Consider the following 23,497-nt stretch of genomic DNA (forward strand, 5'->3'; position numbering starts at 1 on the left):
CCCAGGGGGATCGCGAGACATAAATGGGGGGTCGTGAGATGTCTTCCAGAATGTTTTTTTTAAAGTTATCTAAGAATAATACATTTTACCCATTATAGTAAAGAATATCGACAAAAATAGTAGCTAAAATTTAAATAAACCTTGAAAATAGAAAATGTAATGAGTTTTCTGCCTTTCTTTTGACACATGACTCCTAAGTTTAGGGTTAGTGAACAGTTAATTATCAAAAGCATTAGTAGCAGTAGGTTTATTCATAACAGCACAGGAAACACAACCACATGCTCATATAGGTAGGGTCATTTTCTGCAGACCAGCTAAATGAAGCCACATTAAATCTCTTTAAGGCACAGTGGGGTCGCGAGTCTTTGGCACCTATATTTTGGGGGTCGTGAGCTGAAAAGTTTGGGAACCCCTGCTGTGCATAATATTAATTTGAAGTGTACAAACAGTATTTTTTGATTCAGTGTATGGAGCACAAAAGACAACACAAAATAGGATTTGTTATTTCGTTGTGTTTCATCATTTCATCTTAAATTACAATAGAAACATACATTATGTGCAGGAATGTCATTCTACTCAGTGGTAACCTTGCTCGGTATCTTATTCATATCGTAAACATTATAATGCCACTAAATTTGTTTAAAATTTCTGTCAGATAAAACTACAAATCCAAAGGGAAAAGACAAATAGGCCTGATTAGTTGTTATAGAATAAAACATGATATTCATCTGGAATATACCAGATATTTGTTGCTGTTAAAGAAGTTTTGAAAGAACATTCCCTCCACCATTAAAAAAAGAAAAATTGAAATTGACTCCTTCATCATCGTCATTCTGAATCCCAAACCTTACTCTCATCATGAATAAATAAGAAGGGGTCTAATTGCAACACTTGAGACACCATCTGTGTTTCTACTCTTTGGGCACTCTGTTGCTGGGACACAGCCTTTCAGATAACCTCAACACCAACACAAGTACAGGTGACCCCTTTCTGTCATGCCAATCATTCCAAGAATTAGTCCATATACAGATTATTATATGACAGGATCATGGTTAAGACATTATAGTTTGTCTACAGGTAGTTCTAGTCAAGCAGGGCTGATACAGGAGCAGAAGAGGATGTTCACTAAGCAGAAGGAGTCGGTAGTTGCCATTCAGAGCTTCTTCACTCACTAAAGATGCAACAGGCGGACAATCTTGCAGTCCTTTGCTGCTCTGTCTGAATAGCCTGTTTGTTCAGGCTCAAGTACTGTTGGAGTCTGTCCCAAACACCAGGAGGAGAAAAGGAGGGAGTCTGCCTTTCTAAAAGACACATTCATCTGTCCTCTTAAAACGGGACAATTTTTGTAAAAGATGCCATTTACAGTATATATAAATGTAAAGAATAAATTCATCTATTATTCTGTTTTTGTTTTTGGTTTTTTTGTTTTTTTCGACTGTGGAGACTTCCCTTGGCTGGCTGATGATTCAGATCCATGCAAATTTTTTTTTCATCACAAAAAACTGAATGACACTGGAAATACAACATCAGTGCAAATTTTGATAATTTCTTTCATTCAAACTTTTTAAAACATTTTCAGAAAAGGAAGAGGATTCCAAAATTAAACCATTACTCACCCTGAGAAACACAATGAACCAAGGCTTTTCATAGTGTACAAGTGAATTCCACTAACAGATGAACTTATATCTTATTAGATAACAGTGGTTCAGATTCAAAAACAGGTAACTTGTACCAATAACATTTATACCTGATGATGACGTCAACACATAAAATATGTATCATCCTTCATCTACTCAAGTCATGTAATCTATTATCTCTAATTTAAATTTCATTATAAGTGAACTTCTTAACAACATAGTCAAATGCTGGCCAGGGGGAGTTGTCAGTAGTTCCATTGGGCTCATTGGTACTGTGGCTCCATCAGATCCAAGCTACTACAATGGACTAGGCTTATTCTTCTCCTGGGATAATAGTTGAGGTAATCTGCATCATGTACTACAAAATGTTACTTTGTTTTATACCTTTACTATACCCTTTATGGGTGGCCACAGTGCTAGACTAACCAGCCTGCTAATAGCAATGTTTCATAAATATAGGCACATTCGTCTCTCTTTCTTAAAAAAAGGAAGTAAAGTTCATCATCATTTTACTCTGGAGGACGGCTTATTAAACCTGCCCATCTCAATCAAGGCCACATAGAGTCGGAGTTGCCCATGAGGGTGGCCCACACAAGATAAACAAGCATTCCTTCTTTCTCTACTCTCATGATGAAAAAAAAGAAACCGACAACATAAACAATAATCCGCCTGAATAGGCTGGGCTTGGCTGTGCTGAATTGCATTGTGGGACTGTATGAACAGAAAGCTGTCTCTGCTCTTGTGTGCCCTCCTATGAGTGTTATGGACTGGAGGGGACATGGGTGCCGTTCTGGCCCTCAGCCTTTGCCTTGAGCAAAGCCGCTTGAATACGGAAGTGTGTCCGAGATTCCATTGAGTAGTTTTTGTAGTTTTGCCTGAAACACAACAAAAAGAGTCATTGAGTTCTATGTGACACGTTTCTTTAGATGTACCTTGTTTCTACATTTGATCTAAAAAAGGTAGCAGTTTTACATGATGTTTGTGTTGCTAATTTAAAGACTTACTTGGCTGTTTCAAGCAATTTGATAGCCTCATCTTTTCTGCCTTGCTCCAGACACAGCAGGCCATGCTCCAGCAGGGCATTAGGAACCAGGTAGTGGTCATACTTGATCTGAGACTCACTGCATTCAATAAAAGACAAAACAACGGTTGAATCATTTGTCTGTACAAACACATATTCACTTATAATTAACCAGAGAATGCACAACACATATGATTATTCATATTTAGCTGGCACATTGTACACTGTCTGTTTCTCTGTATTGGCTTAGAACACATACACTGTATATCTGTGAATGTTACTGAGAGGGGCTTACTTGCAGAGGACCAGAGTGAAGTAGTGTTCGGCCTCTTCTTGGTGACCCAGGTGCTTAAGACACAGTCCCTTCAAGAGGCTCAACAGACACTGATCGTCTATGGAGAACTCAGTCCCTGACACACACAAGACAATAGACAGACAAAAAAAATAAAACAGAATTTAAAAAATGTTTTATTGGTGTCTTATGTAGTTATCTGATTAAATAACTGTATTTAATGTGAATATACATTTAAATTCATCAGAATCTTTGTTTTTGTCACACAAACAATTAGTAATCTTGCATACCGCCCTGAAGGTTAGCCTGAGCCTCTTCCAGTGTTTTCAGCATGCCCTCTGTCAGGTCTCTGTGTTTGCCGATGACTGTGTAACCATTCCAGATGTACATCATCTCCTAGTCAACACACGAATACAAAAACAATCAATTCTGTAGAACAAACTATGGTTGTGAAAAAAATGCAGAAGGCCCTCCATGTTTGTTGGTGTTGGTTTGTTTTGTTAGTTTCTGTTCTGGGCTACCGTTGAAATGTGTCTGTGCAACATGCTTTGGGAAGAAGATCAACTGCCTTTAGAGAGCTCATTCTAAGGTTAAAACACTATATAGTTATTGTTTTCAGTGATTATATTCCTCTGAAAACGTACTTAAATAATATCCAAACGGACTTAACCAGGAGGGATTGGTAGGTCCATCCTGATTGGTCCAATCATTACAAGCACAACTCAGAATGCTGCCCTATCGTTAACACAATTGTTTTAAGATATGGTTTTACACTATATATAGCCTGTTTGATAACAATACAAGAAAAATCTCTTATATTCATAGCCAAATTACTTAAAAAAATCAAGTATGACATAATAACCGTGAGAAAAAATTAAAGCAATGTAACACATCCAATAGCTTCCTCCAGAATTACTGACCAGTGGAGGAGCAGGAAGAGGAATGGGTTTTTCTGCAAGGTAGCGACGGGCTTTCCTGATAGCGAACTTCTCTGTGGGTAAAGATTTCCCTGCTATTTTCTGCTTCAGCCCTGGGACCTGCCTAGAATATGATGACAAATAACAAAAACATGAAGATCCATAAAAGTGAAGAGTATAAAATATGTGCAAATTAGCTTTGTAAAGCTATCTCATGCTTCTGATGGAAATAACATTGTTTATATTAGTTAATATCCCCAATACAATTTGTCTGCAGAACAAAAAGGTGTTATCACAGTGTCACCTGTTTCAGAGGGGCCAAAGCTCTTACTCCATACCTGAATAGAGTGACTGCAGTCTCCCCAAAGGTTAGGCAATCATCTGGAGTCAGCATGCTGAGGTAGGCTGCTTTCATATATGCATAGGTAGCCTGGAGGATAAAAAAAAAAGTGTTTACCACCGCATTCCCATCTTTCTTTTGTAAATGAGATGAGGACAGTTGTATGGAGTGCTAAGAGTCAGAGCAGGGCTCAGCTCTGCTTTCAAGATACCACCACAGGGCCATCAATATACTAATGTTATGGTCATCTTTATGTTTCAGCTTTCTCAACAATCTGAGAAAAAGGTCAACAACAATTTTGTGAAAAAAAACTTTTTTAAAATACTAATTTATTAAAAAAACAAAAGTCAAACAAAACCCTGTGATGGGTTGGCAACCTGACCAGGGTGTACCCTGCCTTACGCCCGAAGTCAGCTGGGATTGGCTCCAGCCTCCCGTGACCCCGAACGGGATAAGCGGTCAAGATAATGGATGGGTGGATGGAAGTCAAACAAAAAAAAATAATTCTGATTTTTTTATATCATGCAGGGTTCACTGACTTTAATGGTTTCTCTAAGCATCCGTTCTCACATCTGGAATTTCTTATAAATCGGCTAGTTGGGAAACCAGCCTGACTCAGACACGAGTCACTCATCATTTTAATTGTAGAGGAAAGTACCTAGATTTTTGGCTTATTTGTTTTTCGCCATTACTTAGTCTGAATATATTCAAACCCCACTCCTCTGTAGCCCACCTTGGACCAGGTGTTCTCCTTGCTGAGCAGGTCAGCATAGAAGTAGGCCATCTTCCAGTGCCTCTTGTAAGTGAAGCACCACATGAGCTCCCAGTAACACATATGGTGGAACTGCTTCCACTGCTGCTGAGCCTCGCAGCACTCCTCAAACCGCTTGATGGCCTGGAAACACACAAACCATAGAGAATGTCAAATTCTTCAACATCTTCAGTGTGAATGTTAACATGTGGTCAGAAAATTAATGTTTTTATGTGACTATGTGTGAGAGAGCAGAGGAGGGCAAGGTTTATCAAAATGTTATTCTGTTATTCCATTAACGAAAACATTAACTTCAATAACAGTTTACCTCTAATTCTGTTCTAAATTAATGTTAAAACCTTTGGAGAGTTCAGATGGGACTAATGCATCCAAAAAACACAAATCAGCTCATTCATTGCACCTGTTCTTGTAGCAGTGGGAATATCTTTTTCAATGCTGAATATGTGGAGCTATCTTTTTAATTCAATGGCAAACAATGTTTAATTTCATACATACATATGCAGTCAAGTAGAAAAGTTGCACAGCAGCAAATGCAGCCACATATTAAACTGACTGAAATACTTCAAAATGCAAAATTAAGAAACCATCACATGTCATCTTTGCAAGATAAATCTAAATGAAAGCTCCAGTGCACTTGTGTGGATAAATGTGTAAATGCCAGTCATATCCAAAAATACTGATAAAGACAGCATATAACTTAAACTCAAAGACATTCGTAATAACTTGAAGAATAAATGTTTAAAGTTTTATATGCAAACAGTAGTGCTTAATCGCTTAATTTTATATATAGTCAATCAATATTTTGTTTGACAAAGATGAAAGACCTGTGCTGAAAGTTCCTACATGAACCAGGGTGCGTTGCATTCAAGTAGCCATAGCCTCAGTGTTACTCCAACGCATTATTTCTACTATTCCCTCTGTCTTAAATGACTGAGGCTGAATATGTCACACACTTTAAATTATATCCTAACCTTACATTTTTTTTGTTCTAATGTTAACTTTTTTAAGTTAAGTTTGTTTGCAAATAATAACCAAAGGAAGAGCAGCAATCTAAGCTACATTCCCATTTCATCACTCAACAGATAGGGATAAGAATGAAAACCAGTGAGATGTCCTCACAAGATGTCAATAGAATGATGGGCACTCACAGCATCCAGGTTTCCTTTGATCTCCTCGATTCGACCAGCGAAGAACAAGAAGATAGATCCCTGAAAGAAAAAACCCACAGTATGTCAGGGAACATTTCTGATTATGAAGCTGTTTAGCAATAAAACAGCTCTCAACACTGACCAACCTTGGGATACTTTTTGAGATAAGGCTGCAGCAGTTTCTCTGCATCTTCAACATCTCCCTCTCCAGTACCTGTGATAAAGAAGAAACGACAAAACTGAGCTGACTATGCATGTTAATTTAGTTTGGGCGTTTTCTTACAGCTTCCTGTGTGTGTGTGTGTGTGTGTGTGTGTGTGTGTGTGTGTGTGTGTGTGTGTGTGTGTGTGTGTGTGTGTGTGTGTGTGTGTGTGTATGTGTGTGTGTATGTGTGTGTGTGTGTGTGTGTGTGTGTGTGTGTGTGTCTATGTGTGTCTGTGTGTCATTTTAATTGTGCTCTTTTATGCTTGTCTGAATGTTACCAATGCTTTTAATCTTTTAATGCAAAGCACATTGAGTTGCCTTCGTGTATGAAATGAAAATAAAAGCTGCCTTGCCTTGCCTTGTATCTGTGTGTGTGTGTGTGTGTGTGTGTGTGTGTCCTTTCTCACCCAGTATGAAGCTCATGAAGGTGTGATAACACAGCAGCAGCATGTTACATAGGAAAGATCTAAATGTGCTTTCTGCAGAGCCCTCCTGAAGCTGCTGTAGGCCGAACTCCTGCATCAGCACACACACAAAACACACATACAGATGTACACACATGAGCTGAACATATAAATACAAGTTTTGATACATTATCAGTTCAGGAAAATCAGAGCAGCAAAAACGGTGTTACAGTTCTTTAGTGCTGAAGAGGGAATTCAGTCTGATCAAGGAATAGTAAAAGACAGGCTTGTGTGCAAATTTCGCAAGAGTCTAATGCAAGATATACCTGAAATGAATGTTTGCTCAGTTAAGGTTATTAACTCGTTAAACTTCCAGATTTGGTATGTAAGGTTTCTTTTTATTCAACTGGCAGAAAGGTGAGTTTGATTCTTGATTTAAACAAAATGTTCTCATTATTCTGTTTATTCATATAACAAAGTTATTAGGCCCAGTCTTTAACTATAAGAACAATTCTTTTAGCATACACAGCAACATATAGTAATTAATCAAAGAAGAGGTTAGTCATTCATTTCTTAAATCAAAGTATCATCTTAGTCATTACTCATCAATATAAACAACTGTGATAGTTTCATGCCATGATTTCACTCAACGTGTCAGGTTTAGCACAGTCAACTGTATAAGTCATGGGTTTCACTACAGGTCACAGGCCATATTTACTACAAATGAAGCCACAACATATGGAATATAGACCCAAGTGTGAGTTTTCACCCGGTTTACTTTTCATAGTGAAGAGGAAATAACTATTAATACACTCAGCACAGAACAATCTACCCGTTGTCAAACAGCCCTATCTCTATCTCTACTTATTACACCCTCCTTCCTGTCAGCTGCTGCTTCTGTCAGACATTACTGGCTCTCACTCGCCTCGAAGAACTCACCTTATTACCAGAGAAACCAACAAACTCCAGCAGCTTCAGCGTCCGTGTGGGCAACATGGAGATCATCTGACAGAAAGGGACAAGAAACGGAATCATAAGTCTATGAGCAAGTTAATGGCAGGATATTATATTTAACTTACTACAACGTGTTTATTCTTAATGCCTTTTGACTGGGCATCAGAAATAAATGATCTAAAATATATTTTCTATAACTGGACTGACCTTAATCTATTTATTTGTACGCCATACAGAGCTGATGGACAAAAAGTCTGTAATTGCTCTGCTCAGTGAATATTTGGGCAATGTGTAAAACTATTCAAGCCACGGCACATGTATCCATCCATCCTTCTATTTTCTTCCACTTATCCGGGGTCGGTAGCTCTTGTCCCTTGTTGCCGTGTCATGAAGGTTTTCTGAATCGTTCTTAGTCTGGCCCCCCGGGACCAATTTGCCTTGGGAGACCCAACCAGGGCCTGATGCCCCCGACTACATAGTTCCCGGGTTCACCGGGACACACAAACCCCTCCACCACGTTAAGATGGTGACTCTTGGAGGAGCACATGTAACTATTTTTTATTTCTGCTTATCTTTTACGAATGTTTAACAATAACCAAGCTCAGTCTTTATCACATTTTATGTATTAAATTTTCATATTTATGTTACGTCAGTTATAATTTCTACTTATGCTTGGCTAATAAGTCATAAGATTTTGCTTTGGATTTTATTTTTCTTCCTTATTATGCTAGTCTCTTTATCTAAAAGTGAGACACTGTAACCTATAAAATCATCTTTAAGACCAGCAAAGTATTTCTTATTTAGATTTTACAGTCTAAAAAACAACAACGTTTTTTTTTCTTTTCTTAAGATGCTTCTTGATGAAAATAAACAAAATGGAGCAAACGGCCATCAAACATTGAACATTCATCGTCTGTGTAAGAATCATAGCTTCTTCTAATTTATTGTTATCTTTGGTTTTTTAAGTACCTCTGTTCAATCCGAAGTCTTAAGAATCACAAACAATGAAAGCTAACAAACATAGAGTATTATGGAAAAAAAAAATCACAAATACACTTAAGCCTGCTACATACTAGATTGAAAGCTCCAACTCCCAGTTTAACACCACCCTCAAAATGGCCGTGGTTGTCCCCGTGAATGTATCCAGAGGACTGGAGGACTGTGTGAAGCTCTCTGTGAGGTAAACATAAAAGAAGCAGACAAAAACAGGCTTTAAATTCAATAACGCAGAAAGAAAAAAACTGCAAATTATAACCAGAAACAAACACACAACAGAACAAGATTTAGATTCTCACTTGTATGTCTGGTAGCTGTTTCTCACTTTGATTCCCCCTTTGATGAAACTGATCATGTTTTCATCCTGAAAAGAGGGGGGGGGAAGAAGTAGAGAATTATATTTCATCACAAATAAAAATACATAGTTCAAAGAATATAAGTTAATAGCTTCGGTAGATCGAGGGACAGGCTGTCTGACTTGCTCCTAACCTGTAGGAAGGTGAGTGCTGCCCTCTGCAGGAGACATTCAGCAAAGCACACCTCTGCATGGAGTTCCTCTGAAGTAGAAATTATTCCACACAGTTATAATTAGTAGGGGAGCCTTAAAGCTGCAGCACACACCAAACACAGTACACATCCGTCCACAAAACAGTACATACAAATGAAACTTAAACTAAAGCTGCTTCCTATGTCTGAAATCTAAAACTGATGGTAATTTCACACATCCTATCAATCAAAGACTGTACTGACCTTCTGTAAAGCTTTTGGAGAATGAGGATTTCTTGCGATGTCTGATTGAGAAAACAACACAAACAATTTTGTGGAATTTCAAAAATGGTTTGGGATTATTTATACAGAAATAAAATGAGTTCAGACAGCAGTGGAAAACATTCTACTATACATTAAAATCAACATACATATATAAAGATCTAGCTGATATTGGATCTACAATTAAATGTTGGGCATACAGGCAGCCTGCGGGGGTGTCAAGAGGTCTGAGCTAGCTTTGGGCTGCGACTCGACACAGAAAAGATTCAATGTGTGAGTCTTAATCCTTGAGAAGAAGTTCTGAGATGAATCAAATAATTTAAGGGTTAATTTTTGGTTAAGATGAGACCAGTTGTGATTCTGTGTCTGGTGGGACAGTGAGACTCTGCAAGTTACGGACTTTAGAGCAGTGAAGGGGGCTGATTATTTATTTTATTTATAATAATCCCTCCTAATTTAAATAAATAATAAGACCCAACACTATTTACTATGCACTTTAAGTTACATAAGTACAGAGAGAGAGAGAGAGAGAGAGAGAGAGAGAGAGAGAGAGAGAGAGAGAGAGAGAGAGAGAGAGAGAGAGAGAGAGAGTAGATCAAACATTACTGGCCGCATATATCATTTTAATGTTTGAAGTGTTTGCTGTAGGTTTTTTCTGATTGTTACTGTTCTGGTTTTTGTTTTTAACTCTGTAAAGCACTTTGAATTGCTCTATTTATGAATAGTGCTTTATAAATAAACTTGCCTTGCCTTGCCTAGATGCTGACATAGTATTGTAGGAAGTCCTAAAATGGGAAATCAAATTGTGGAGGCCCCCCGCAATGAATCCACAGCTTGGCCCTAACTGTTAAAAGTATTATTATCAGTCTTTTATCAGTCTATATTGCTGTTGTAGTTGTCAATGCTAATATTAGACTTCAACTTTTACAATTAGAAGTCACACTTATATTATCAACACTATGCTGTTATTGCTAATATAACATATCTCTACCATTATAATTGTAGTCATACGTCTGTATTATCTGTTTGGAAAGTAAGGACCGGGATATAGACCCTTTATAGTTTTAAAGCCTTTCTATTCATTCTTTAACATATTTCAGAGACCTATAGCGATTGGCATTTATAAGTCCCTTTGTTGCACTGAAAATAGACAAGATTGTGTTTCAGTACATCTGTAGCCCTGCATTTCTTTCCTTCTCTGGTTTCTATTAAAGGCAGTGACTCAGCCCTTTCCAATTGGAGACAGGGTGCTGAGGTGCCGCAGGCTGAAGTTACCTTATGGTGCTGAGCATGCATTACATTTTTCTACCAATCAGTCGCAACTCCAAAAAGCATTAAGCACAGCCCTGATCGCTGATAAGGGATTTTGAGGGTGTGTTTATAAAGTTGAGCTTATAAGCGTTAATCATGACAGATTAACACAGTGGCTTCAGAACAAATAATCAGACTGTTGTGACATTCCTTTGGTCAGTGAGTTGGGATGATCCCAGCATGCACTCTGGTTTTAGCATGATGTTGCTGATAGAAGCCAGTATTAAGACGATCTAAAAAGTATTGTCTTGTGGCATCTGAATGTCCAATACTATGTTCTGCTTAAACTCTCATATCTTTTTATCCTCTTAAATTTGGGCTGTCAAAATAACACATTGATTTGGATTAATGAATTACAGAAAAAATTATGCACGAAATAATAAATGGAGAGTTAACAGGTTCAAAATGTATGTCACATGTCACTTATTGTGTTCAACTGTGTACAGACGCTGTGTGAACACATTGTGAAGTCCCAGCTGTAGATCTTTTGGCTTTTTATTTGCATTGTATAATGTTTAAAAAACACAATCTGTGATTGATTAACAACAAACTGGCTGTCAAGAAAAAATATCACTTCTGCATGTGAGAAAAGAGGAACAGAGAAATCCTGTTTAAAAGTTTATGTGCTGGTTGCTGTAGAGTAATTTCACCCTGATGTTGTGGGAAAGTCTTACCGCTGACAGATAGCCTGCGCCTCCTTCATGGTGTTCCCTGCAGCCATGATGTGTTGGGGGTCAAAGGTCATCATGGCCTGCATCTCCAGGATGGTGGCATAGGTAAGAGCGTGATACATGCTGTCTTTGGTTCTGTGGAAAGACAACATAATGAGTGTTCTCATGATTACTGTATGAGCAACATATTGGCGGAGTTAGTACATGTGCTTCTTATGGTTTTATTGGAGACAAGATCAAGTTTTTTACAGAAGTCATTTAACTAGGGATGGAAAAGCTTCAATACAGGATATGAAAAAACAGTTGGTGTCTATTAATACCTGCGGCTGTTGGTGTGTCATGTCACACCTTGTGTTAAACAGAATACTTGCAGGTATTAATGGGATGAAGGAGGAGTATAAGTGTCTGATGTCACACATTTTTCCAGTGGAGTTACTTGTTGCTCCAGTTGGAAGAGCTTATCATTCCTGATATAAAAGAACAACATGACACCTTTCAACATGGCACCTTTCCATCAATATGCTGTCTGTTGTCATGGCTGATGGTGTGAATAGCTCGATGTAACCTGCAATAACCTGTATTGTATGTGTTCATTTATAAACTCATGCTCACTTTTTAACATAATGGCCGAGGTGTGTTGTGAGGAATGCTGCCAGTCCGCATATCTGACCTGTCACCAGTGTTCACCAAAGACTGACTCATGTGACGAACCTTTGTGATGTTACATTAAGACTATCTCTCATGGAAGACAAAATTCATATGAAGTCATTTTGTGTATCTTTACCTTTATTATTGTACACGTGTAAAGAAAGAACCCTTAACACACTGTTGACACACTGCAAAATAGCATCCTATAAATAGCCGTGATTGTGTCAAGGTCATAAATTTGCAACAATAAATCAGAATTTTATGGTAGATAAACAGAGAGTGTTTTCACACTTTAACCGTCACCTTTAAAGCCCCTGAGAGGAGGTTTTGGTTTGTGTTAGTTGGTGACCCCTTTGGACAAAAGTACCTCTTTTCTATTTGCTGCTTTCACCCAGATACACGAAAGTAGCAGTGGCCAATGAGAAAAGTAATGCTGTTTAGGCAGCATGCAGCTTATCACTTTTTCTGAAACCTACCACACAACAGCTGTTTCCAGTATTACTTATAACAATAAAGAAAAAGTCATTATTGTCGTTTGCTGTCATAGGGTATAGAGAGGAATCAGCCTTAACTTCGGTCTGTTTTATAACCTGCTAGAAACTTTGAGGTATTGATATTACTAATTTGAATCCAGTGACAAACTGGTTAACAAAAACACACTCCGCAACAACCAGGAAGTTACACCAGTGAGTTAAAGAAGACGCAGAGGGATTTGCTGGTCTTACATTTCAGTTGCGTCACACTTATGTAAGACAACAGCCTAAACTCAAGCTGGGAAACATTTTAAGACAGAGCTGTGAGGTTAATTGAATTGCTCGTAGCTTCTGAAGGTGGCTGAGAATTCCAAATATTTCACAGCAGTGCTCAGGTATTTTTCGATCAGTGTCATCTCCCAGCTCAGGGAAACTAAAGTCTGCCCACTCCAGAAGCCATGTATCCCACACAATCTCACCAAAAGATTCCACCATGCAAGGGCAGAGTTGTTTTGTACTTTCTCAAAAGCATGTGTGTGCATCCACGCCTTGTAGTCAGTTCTGCACGTGTAGGTATTAGTCAGGAAGTAGTAGGACGGCTTGAGCCTCCATACATGTGAAAGTCGAAGAAATGAGCAACTAAGTTCTAAAACTGGATATGAAGTGACACGTAAAAAAAAAACTACAGACATGAAACTTTAACACTCAAAGCAAACACACATGCTTGCCTGATGCTGAAATAAGATATACATCATATGTCTGCAGTACACCTCCTCCCTGCTGCAGCTGTGAGGAATAATAATAATAATAATAATAATACATTTTATTTATAAAAGCGCTTTAAAAGGTTCTCCAAGCGCTTTACATGAAAATACAATTTTACAATAGGAAGCAAAAGGAGAACAGTGAAGAAAGCAAATAAAAGCAAGGCAGCATGATGGGAGAATAAGATTGTGCTGTTCAAGCTGTACTTGGTCTGGTGGCATGTTTGAACAGAGAGCTGGCAAATAAAGCTAAGCCTGCTGTTGGATACCTCTTAGGTTTGAGTACTGACTGAGGAAAGAAAAACACTTGGCTGGCTATTAAGCAGGCATGTTTGTACAATGTAAGAGTTGAGTCTACAGTGATGCCTTGACTATGAGAAACATATCACCTGGGCCTTAAATATTTGAACCCTATAAAAGAGACACGATTTAAAGGGCACCACCTATAGATTTATGCAACAGGATATGACATGCTTACTGGTGGTACATGGACAATGGACTTGACTACCTGTAAGGCTGATATAAACCACAGTGAATGGGTGTTAAACTATTCTTATTTTGTTTTACAAAACTCAGAAACTTTAAGTCAGTGATTTGATTGATTCAATTTGATCCCAGCTTCTGTGTTACCCTTCAAATCTTTACGCTACAGGGACATGCTTTATGCTGGTTTTCTTACTTCTCAACCGGCTGTCTGGAATACTTGATACTGATTGGTGAAATCCTATAAATGATAATTAACTCTGAAATAGCAAGAGCGAAACAAAAGACAACCTGATCACACATGTCCTATCAAATCAGTCAGCATTAAAATAGTCTGGCACCTTTCACCTCTGCTTGTTCACACTGTGGCAGAAGCATTTTAAATTGGCTAAACAACATGGTGGATATTGAATAATATTGGAAGCTGTCCTGCAATCCAGGCAACTGCAGGAGAGCTGATGAATGCAACCTTAAGTTGCTGATCGCTAAAAAGTAACTTAAACCATGAGAGGTAATGATAAAAGCAACAATGATAAAAGCTGGGAATTTTGCCTCATTTATTTTTTTAAGTGTGTCAACTGCAAAGCTCTGAAAAGAGGAGAGGGAAATGACCGAAGTTTACATAAAAAGTCTTGCAGAGGTTCCATTCACTATGTCTAACATTCATTTCAGTGGAGATGTTCAGTTTAATGTAAATTATAACAAAAAAAGTAGGCTAGTGTTTGACAGTAAATAGCAATGTTGAGTTAAATGTGTATTTGTCCTGTAATAGGTTGATAAGAAGCTGTAGCCCTAGAAGCGTTGTGACCTTTTAATCAAAGGGACACTTTTTTAGGATGTAAACAAAGCTGTTTCAATGAAATCATCTTTGAATCAAGATTTTATGCCAACTTGTTTGTAGCTTTAGTTTTTAACTGGATGAGATGCGGAATAATGTAGAATGAGCAGGTTCATCCTCCAGGGTGAGACAAGACTCATATATTAAGCTTTCAGTCACATATTACCACAGGGGATTTGCATATGTTTCATTTTGCATTTTTTGTCCAAAGTTGCAAAATTATAACTAACCATCTGGTGAATTTCTGACTTTAAAAAAAATGACCTGTGGTACAGGCGAATTCAATAATACTCCGATGGCTACCCCTGTAATTTTTCCAATAAATGTTACAACAGACTTCAGCGGCTACTGACCATAAACAGGAATGTAGGGGTAAAATTTATAGATATATGATTGATCATCATGGACAATGAAACCTCTCTCTGAAAGGCTGTTTAGTATTAGTGCATGCGTGAGAGTAATACATTCGCTACAGAGATTTTGGTTAACCGTTGTCCCACACGTCCGAGCCCAACAAGGGGGGACTCAATTTGTCAAAAGGACAGAATAAGACAAGACAGGGACTCAGTCAGAGGACAAACAAAGGAGGACATGGGCATGTTTCACATCCTTGGGGCCGCTGGTTCCTGGAGTCTTCCAGAATACCTTTATCACAACAAGGGCATGCTGCCACACCTTACAAAGTATTACATAAGACTGAGGCCTCAAGCTTCATTTTAAGAGCACTATAGAGGATAAATAAGAGAAGGTGTTACTGGGTCTAAATAAAAGCCCAGCCTCACTTTGATTAAAGGACTGGATTCAAACTTAAAATACTTTAATCTGACTAGATTCTTACTCTCTCAAAACAAGGGACAGGCTAAGGAAAAGGAAACAGTGGTTGTTTGATGACTTGCACTTAATAACCATTTCACCTTTTCTAGTATTGTTCAGAAACTCAGAGAGAAAAAAAGACAGCAAAAATGTACCTCTAAAGAGTATTGCTAAAGAAATGAGGACACTGATAAGCTGATAGAGGGCCATGTCTCAGGTAACATCAGATACAGGGTGTTACAGGAGCTGATTTACAGATTTTCCTCCATTTTGTTTGACTCCAAAGATTATTTGAGACTTGCATGAGCAACAAAAAGAAGCACACCACTCAAATATTTCGAACACGACCAACACCATACATGTTAAACAATAGCTGTCAATCTAACTGTAATACAGACCAACAAAAAGAAAGGTTCAGCTATCAGGCAGCTTTTCTTTAGGCTCGGTGTAAGACAGCACTGAAAAGTGGAACTGGGCTAAGGAGTGGCCCACAGCCTCAGAACAGAAATAAAAGGAGGAGGATAATAGCAAAGCTGCAATAAACTCTCTGATAATAGAGAGAGAAAATGAGCAGGGGATAATGGAGTAACTTGATGACACAAGTATTAGTGTGCAAAACTCAAGTCATGATGTGAGCAAGGACAAGGATGTTGTATTTGCGAACAAGTGTAGCATTAAAATTTGATAGTTTGACCGTGTTTTTTCTAATTGCTATCTGAAACATTCAAATATAAAGTAATTCTAGTTGTTGACATTTTTGTGGAGCAGAATAAATGGATGTAATTGCCTTTAGAAAGACAGATTTTTTTTGGGCTAGTGTTAGAGCAAACAGTTGAATATATTAGCTGAGGACATAATAAATCTACAGAGGCAATACAGTAGGTTTTGCCAAATCTCCATCAAAACAGAAGACACAGAAGTGCTGGGAACACAAAGCATTTTGTCTGAAACACAACCCTATCTTCGAACCAGTGTATCACCTCGAAAGACGATAACCACATTAGTAAAGTAAAAACAAGCTAGCTGACAAAACTATAGCTAGCATCTCTGTGAAGCTAAACTTACAGAAAGTGGTGTTTTGGTGTGGTTGCTCTTTTGTTTCTTCAAATAACATGACGTAATCATAAACCAAGGTCACAATGATCTCTTTAGTAAAATTAAAAGTGAAGGGTTCATTCAATGACAGAGGGGCAGTGAGCTAAATGCTAATATTGTATGCAAACATCTTATAACTATGCTAACTTGCTGATGTATACCAGGCGTAATAGTATTTTCCATCTTAATTTAGTTTGTTAGCATCAAGTGGCAACCTCAGGTCTAAAAATATGAGTCCAATGCGGAAGTGCTAAAAGCTGCAGTTCATCGAGGATCCGCTTGAGGCTGGCTCTGGAAGTACCGGAAACCACATACACACCAATTCAAAAAAGTCGATCTTTACAGCAGAAATAAACATGTTAACAGCCTGGTACAAAACACGAGTGTAGTCTGGATAGCTAATTTCTTGATCGGCACACACTGTGAGGGGGGATGAATTTTTTTCTAACACGGCAATTTCGAAGATATTGAGATTACGAGTTTTCCTATGAGAGGCACAACTGATTTGATTAACAGGCGGGAACACTGTAGCTGTTGGCTAGGAGGCTCAAAGCCCGCCTCTTTATGTCACACTGGCTCGACAGCAGCAATATGGCTGCCGCAGACGATTGGCCTCAAAACAGTGCTTCAGAAACAGATGGGTGACGTCACGGATCCTACGTCCATATTTTATACAGTCTATGGTTAGCATGCCAACATTTGCTCTCTGACACTAAAAAGGGCTGTATGATATGTCTTTGTCAAAGAAGTGTCACAGTAAAGAATGAAGTGCACGAGTTGCAGGCAGCTAACATAGACATTCAAATGTCAAAAAGGTACAGGAGTGCAGTTACATATGTTAACATCAGTATATTAAGATGACCCCAGTGACTAAGCTAACAGGCTGATGTTTAGCAGGTATACTAATGTTTTTTATATTAGTTTTGGCTGTTATCATACTAACTTGATCTAATTAGTACCATCAGACACAATACATACAGCACGTCTCTGTTAAAGATGACTTTTCATAGTTTGAAATGCAGGTGATAAAAATAAAAGTGATAATGCCTCTTTTAATTTAAATGTCCTTCAAGGCCTAGGGATGGACTAAAAATGAAGCAGCAAGCGCAATAACAGGACTTCTAACACATGGGCAGAAAACCATGTGAAAACCTTGCATATCTTAAACCAATTGTTTATCACTTGTTTTGTTATATTTGAACATGAAAGCACATGATGGTGGTGTCTCGCTCTCCTATAGAGCTGAGAACAGTTTTATTAGTACAAGGTTCAGGGTGTTCTCCTACCTGCATTTAAGCTGGGCCTGTGCCTCCTCAAACTGGTTTCTGAGGAACAGATCCAGGGCAGCCATGCAGTCCTCCAGAGCCAGCGACAGGTCTGACCGCAAACACCTGCTCAACGAAAACACACAAAGCATCTGCATGAGGAGAGACAGTACATGGTCATCTCATTAAACAAGGCAAGATGAGAGATCAAGCAAGTCTGATGTCTCCACATTTCATATAAGCAAAATCAAACTGGAACAATGAACAACATTTGAAATATCAGTTTTAGTTGGACTACAAACAGTTCCTAAAATCAGAGGGACATGAAACTTATGCTTGACTCATTTTTGAAGATCCAGACAGTTCCACATCATCTCTCTCGTTTCCTGCCACATCCCCACTCCCAACCGCCCCTCAGTCTACTGCAGTGACCCTGTTCTCATTTACAGTTACAATGAAAGTCTGGACGAGCTAGTTGTCTCAGTTTACACACTTATTCTTCTCCATTGTACCTTTCAACTTCTACTTCGACTTCACAAGAAAAACAGAAACAAAGAAAAATTGATCAAAAAGTGTTTAGCTGTTAGTGTTTTACCTGTTTGCATTTCAATGAACCTTATGACTTCCATTACAGTTCTTGAACAACCATAAACTTTATGATTATAAAAATCAAAGATCAATTTGAACAAGTTTGTGGCTTGTTAGAGATGATTTTGCAGCTTTTGACTGTATATTTTTCATCTTTTTAACATCTGCCTCAGCCGCCTTTGTGAAAGTAACAAACTGACATTAATTAAATTTAATAATAACTGCCACATGGAGCATGTGACCCTCACACGACAAGTGTAAAGCATAGTCAACTGAAGTACAAATTATGACTGAAGATCCTCCCTTCATCAACATTCTCTTTGATCTTACTGTGACCATTAATGGATCTGCTTAAATATGTACTTTATTCCTCCAGAACAGCATGAGAAAAACACATTGACATTCAACGTAATGAGCTGAGGGCGTAATGGGTTGAGTTGATGTATCTGAAATGTTCTTCAACATTAAGCTGATTAATTTCTTTAGCCTTATTTGTTTTGTACAACAGACGCCATTTTAGAGATTGATATGTTCACTTGTATCATGAAATGCTGAAAAGTGTGATATTTTTTGAGGGATTGATTTGATTTTATGCAATGGAAACAGAAACATTGATTTCTGTTTAATCTTATCTCAAAATGTAGTTTGCTTTTCTACTTTGAACTTCTGTTTTAATATTGTTTTGTTGTTCTTTATTGTATTGAGCACATGAGTGTGACGGTTGTTCCCTATTTATATTTAATTTGCCGTATCAGCTCAATAAGTCAGCCAGGAATACCACTTTATCTTGGCACAGAGATGTAGTAGAATAGGATAGCAGTGAGTGAGCAAACACAACTAAAGCAAATGTATATAACAGCAGTGACTAATAGACAGCCTTCACTTTACATTCCTGCCCATTAGAAACACAGAGAAACACTATCACACATACACACCCACCACAACCACAAAAAAGGAGCTAACACACAGACACAGACGCACATACACACACAGACACACTGGCTCAGTTCTTGCTAATGACATGCGGGTGACTGACTGCTGCGTTCACCATATGACCAGCAGCAAGGCCAGCTTCCTCATAACAGCACAAGACAAGAGCTAACAGACAAACATGTCCAATCAGGATACTCATCTGGGGGCATACAACAAAGATACGGAGGAAACAACAGGAACAAGCTTTGAAACTGAAGAAAGCATTTGTCAATAATAATAACAATACATTGTTAATGAAAGATTGTGTGAGAATATCAGTATAGTCTTGAGACTAGTTGCGTATGAGTATGTAGAATGAAATGAGTACAAAGTGGTAGGACCATTCTCAGTTAAGATTCATATACCACCATAAATGTTGTGCAGTTTGATTTTTGTTTGAATAAATGCACTTACTCAGTACTGGTTACTTCCTGAACCCACCAAAATCAGGAGTGGATTGATGTAGAAAATTATTTTATGACGATATTAGGGAAAGACTCTTTTTTTGCATCTGTACATGGGAGTGTCCAAAGGGGCCTCCACATATTCCCAAAATATTGTTGGCTTTTTGCCATATAAGAGGTGAAACTTGTGTTAAAATCAACCTTTTGGGCTGTGGGGTGTGTTGCACTAAAGTGGTCTCTGTCTCTGTAGTGGCAATAGAGGTAGAACTGGGGGATAACAGGGGCAATACAGACTCACCATGTGCCAGCAGAACAGCGCTGTGTGTGTACATGTGCACGTGTGTGTGTGTGTGCATGTCTGAGATTGTGTGTGTATATGTAAAGCTCTTGCTGTGTGTTTACCTCCCTGCCGCATCGTCTTATATCACACACTGGGACACTAATATTACACCGTTGCAGGATAAATATGCAAGTAAAAGGCGTGATGATGGCAGAGCTTTGTTACAGCACTAAAAAGGGCTAATGTGGCTTATATCATTTTGTAAGTTGTGAATTTGGAGAAAAATCTTCTTTTACAGAGCTTAAGTTAATGAAATTAAAATGTTTTATTAAGTTAAACACAGACAGGATATATGACATCTGCATGATACTTTACTGTTAGTAGATGTGATAAGTGGAAACTAAGAGGGTTGAGTGTATCATGCTACCCCTGGATAACTCAGTGCCCGAGTTGGGCCACCCTTGTCTAAAAGACTTGAACACACCCCTGCATTTTAAAAAGTGTACGCTAAACTCTACATCAAGTGGATTCAATATTTAAGGCTCACAGGACAGATTATTATGGAGGTGACCAACCAAGGACTTTGTGACTATGACTTATTTTAACAAACCTCATTCATTACTTTTTGGTAAACACACTCTCTCTCTCTTTAGTCTATCATTGACATGCACTAATTCATCTTGAAAAATAGTTTTTAGTTCTAATAATCTTAAAAAAAAACATGACGACTGCAGAGGAAATGGATTGATTTTTATGTTTTTCCTCAGTGATCTGTAATAAGTCCCAGTCCCAAATCAGAATTAAATGATTGAATTAAAGAGAGCTGTTTTACGTGTTTTAAGATAGTATTAAAACAACATTAACAAATGTAACTACTATCAGACATTTCATATGTAAGTGCCTTTCATAGGTAGACAATGAGGCACAGTGGATTAATAATATAAACATTAACAATGCCAGGAGTACACTCCAACAAGGTAGCAAAGTGAGTGTGTGTTTATGTCATTGATCTCAAGGATAATGCTGCAGAGTCACATGTCTGCTCATAGAGGTCTCTGACTGAATCAAAACCGGGGCTTTCTCTGCTGTGTCGTCTGTTGAATAAATGTGCACAGACTGTCTCCTGTCACTTTGATTTAATGTAGACAGTTATACTAAACTTCATGAGCAATTAGGAAGATGAGAGTCCCTGCTGACTTGACAATTAAACACAGCTAGCAACGTTTGAATACTTAAACTAAACCGACTGTTCCTCTGCTGACTATACAAAGACTATACTTAGTCCCTGTACTTTCACTTTCACTCAAACTCCATTCTTATCACACAACATTCAGCCTTCCTATTAAAATGGATGGGACATAGCTGGAGACTCATCACCTGTTCGATTCAGACGGCAAGCATCATTTATAAATGAACTAGAACATGTCAATAATTGTTAAGGGAGGGTGACATTTTGGAAAGCTTATTTGCTTATGTGACAAAAGCAGTCTGTAAGCAGCAGGTACACACAGAAAGTGCTCTGATACAGCGTTCCTGATGGAATAATTTTTGAGGTCATGGAATGGAAAATGATCAAAAAAGGATATCATAGAAGTAACAATCAGTTGTTTCATTATTCTCTTAGAGCTGGAAAGTAACTCAACTGGTCCTGACTGGTTGTTTGGTTTACATGGTTAGGACAATCTCAGGCTGATACTGATTCAGATACTGAGGACAAGAAACAAGCTCTCATCCAGAGAGTTAAGAATGCTCACAGAGTACTCTGTCTTAAAATATGGGAATAACTGACCATTGTGAGACAGAAAAGAAAAGGCATGACGACCAGCACAATGAAGAGTCTAATAAGTTGAGGATGTGCATACCACGCATTGTCCCAATAATTTAATTGAACTTCAAGTCAGCTGAAATCCTGAGTTGATTTCTCCAGAGAGCAGCTTACACAATGATGACCGTTATCACATAGGCACACAGGCACACACTCATAAAGCTACTCAGCTCACCACTACTTTTCATATAGACACCCTGCATGTGCTCATGAAAACCAGAACACACACACACACACATACACACATACGTACATACATACACATTCACACCCCTTTACAGTGACGAAGCATTACTTTATGGCCTGTGGCTTGCTGAGCTTTCACCACATTTGTTCCAGCTGCTATAAGTTGTTCTTAGCGTTTAGCTGTGACACAAAAGAGCCAAGCTGCTACTGAAATAAACCAAGCGAGTTTGTCCACATACCTTAGTCCCACAGATAGAACACACATTCACACACACGCTTACACAGCATCTTACACAGGCCAAACAAACAGCGTCAAAACACGCAGCAAGAATCTTACCCATTTGACAGAGTCTCTTCCTCTTCTGACATTTTCATCTGGCAGAGTGAGTGTGCGTGTTTGAGAAGGATAGAAAGAGAGAGAGAGAGAGATGGAGAAAGAGGGCAGAAAAAAAGGAAACTGCAGAAGTGATTGGGAGCCTGGGGCCTTTCCAGCAGTGCAGTGTAATGGTGTGTGTGTCTCAGCAGCAGCAGCAGCAGCAGCAACAAGAGCAGAAGCAGCAGCAGCAGAAGGGCAGGCGGTTGAAAGAGAGAGAGAGTAAAGAAAGAAGTAGAGAGAGGGAGGGAGATAGAGAGGAGGAGGAGGAGAAAGGACGTAGCAGAAACAGCAGACCTTAATAAGATGGGGATGACTATCACACATGAAGGGAGAAAACACAGTCTATCTGTGATACCTCTAGAACACACACAAACACACATGCAATAACGGGCTATCCCACCTCTTCCGATCATCACACTACACACTGCAGGGGAGGGGCTAAAAGTCAGGGGAGGGGCTAAATACCAATGATTCATGGCCTATGGACTTTTATTTATGAAAGACAAAAAACAGAGAAGGATAAAAATTATGGGCAAGGTGAGTGAAGGCCTGATAGACAAACAATAAGTTAATGTGCGTCCTTCAGTCACTCACATGAATGTCTCTGCTGCTTCAGGTAAAGGAAGGTAAATGAGGCTTGAAAAACAGAAAATGAGAGAGCTGGTGCATAGTGAGAATCTCAGCAGGTCCAGTCTGCTGCAGTGGCAGAGACTAAATACTGCAGCGACCACAGAGAGTACAGAAATAGAAGACATAGATTCAGCTTATAACGTAGAGGCCTGATGTGAAACCATGAATGAAGAACAGCTAGAGAGGCATAGTGTGTCATCACCACAAGCTGAAGCATGTCAGTCTGTCTCTAGATGTGTGTGATTAACAGACTGAGCACACTGATAAGGGATGCACTCCGTTTAGCTTTATAACTTTATAACTCTGCCCCTGTTGAAGCTAGTATTCTGTCAAATCACGCTCGCTGTCGCACTACAATCAAACAAAACAAGTCTTACAGGATTTAATTACACCTTTTTCATTCTTGGTTTGACAAATTAAAT

At 38.6% G+C, this 23,497-nt stretch overlaps 1 protein-coding gene across 2 annotated transcripts in view; it reads right to left on the minus strand.

Annotated features, from left to right (window-relative positions):
- Nucleotides 1-492: 492 nt before the first annotated feature.
- ttc39a (tetratricopeptide repeat domain 39A) overlaps nt 493-23,497 on the minus strand; it is a 28,011-nt gene continuing 5,006 nt past the window's right edge. The window contains exons 1-18 of one of the 2 annotated variants that reach the window (XM_034700223.1): nt 22,407-22,660; nt 17,836-17,940; nt 11,439-11,570; nt 9,436-9,476; nt 9,175-9,242; nt 8,985-9,049; nt 8,763-8,862; nt 7,675-7,740; nt 6,739-6,847; nt 6,274-6,341; nt 6,128-6,187; nt 4,941-5,102; nt 4,206-4,297; nt 3,871-3,991; nt 3,241-3,346; nt 2,954-3,068; nt 2,642-2,758; nt 493-2,512 (exon numbers count right to left, since the gene is read on the minus strand). In XM_034700223.1, the coding sequence (XP_034556114.1) occupies nt 2,398-2,512; nt 2,642-2,758; nt 2,954-3,068; nt 3,241-3,346; nt 3,871-3,991; nt 4,206-4,297; nt 4,941-5,102; nt 6,128-6,187; nt 6,274-6,341; nt 6,739-6,847; nt 7,675-7,740; nt 8,763-8,862; nt 8,985-9,049; nt 9,175-9,242; nt 9,436-9,476; nt 11,439-11,570; nt 17,836-17,940; nt 22,407-22,444 (1,680 nt within the window). In that variant the 5' untranslated portion in view covers nt 22,445-22,660 and the 3' untranslated portion in view covers nt 493-2,397. Of the gene's footprint in view, nt 2,513-2,641; nt 2,759-2,953; nt 3,069-3,240; nt 3,347-3,870; nt 3,992-4,205; nt 4,298-4,940; nt 5,103-6,127; nt 6,188-6,273; nt 6,342-6,738; nt 6,848-7,674; nt 7,741-8,762; nt 8,863-8,984; nt 9,050-9,174; nt 9,243-9,435; nt 9,477-11,438; nt 11,571-17,835; nt 17,941-22,406; nt 22,661-23,497 lie in introns of those variants that run through there. The other variant, XM_034700216.1, reaches the window with a different exon arrangement.

This window comes from Notolabrus celidotus, chromosome 2, assembly GCF_009762535.1.
Source record: "Notolabrus celidotus isolate fNotCel1 chromosome 2, fNotCel1.pri, whole genome shotgun sequence".
Lineage (NCBI taxonomy): Eukaryota > Metazoa > Chordata > Actinopteri > Labriformes > Labridae > Notolabrus > Notolabrus celidotus.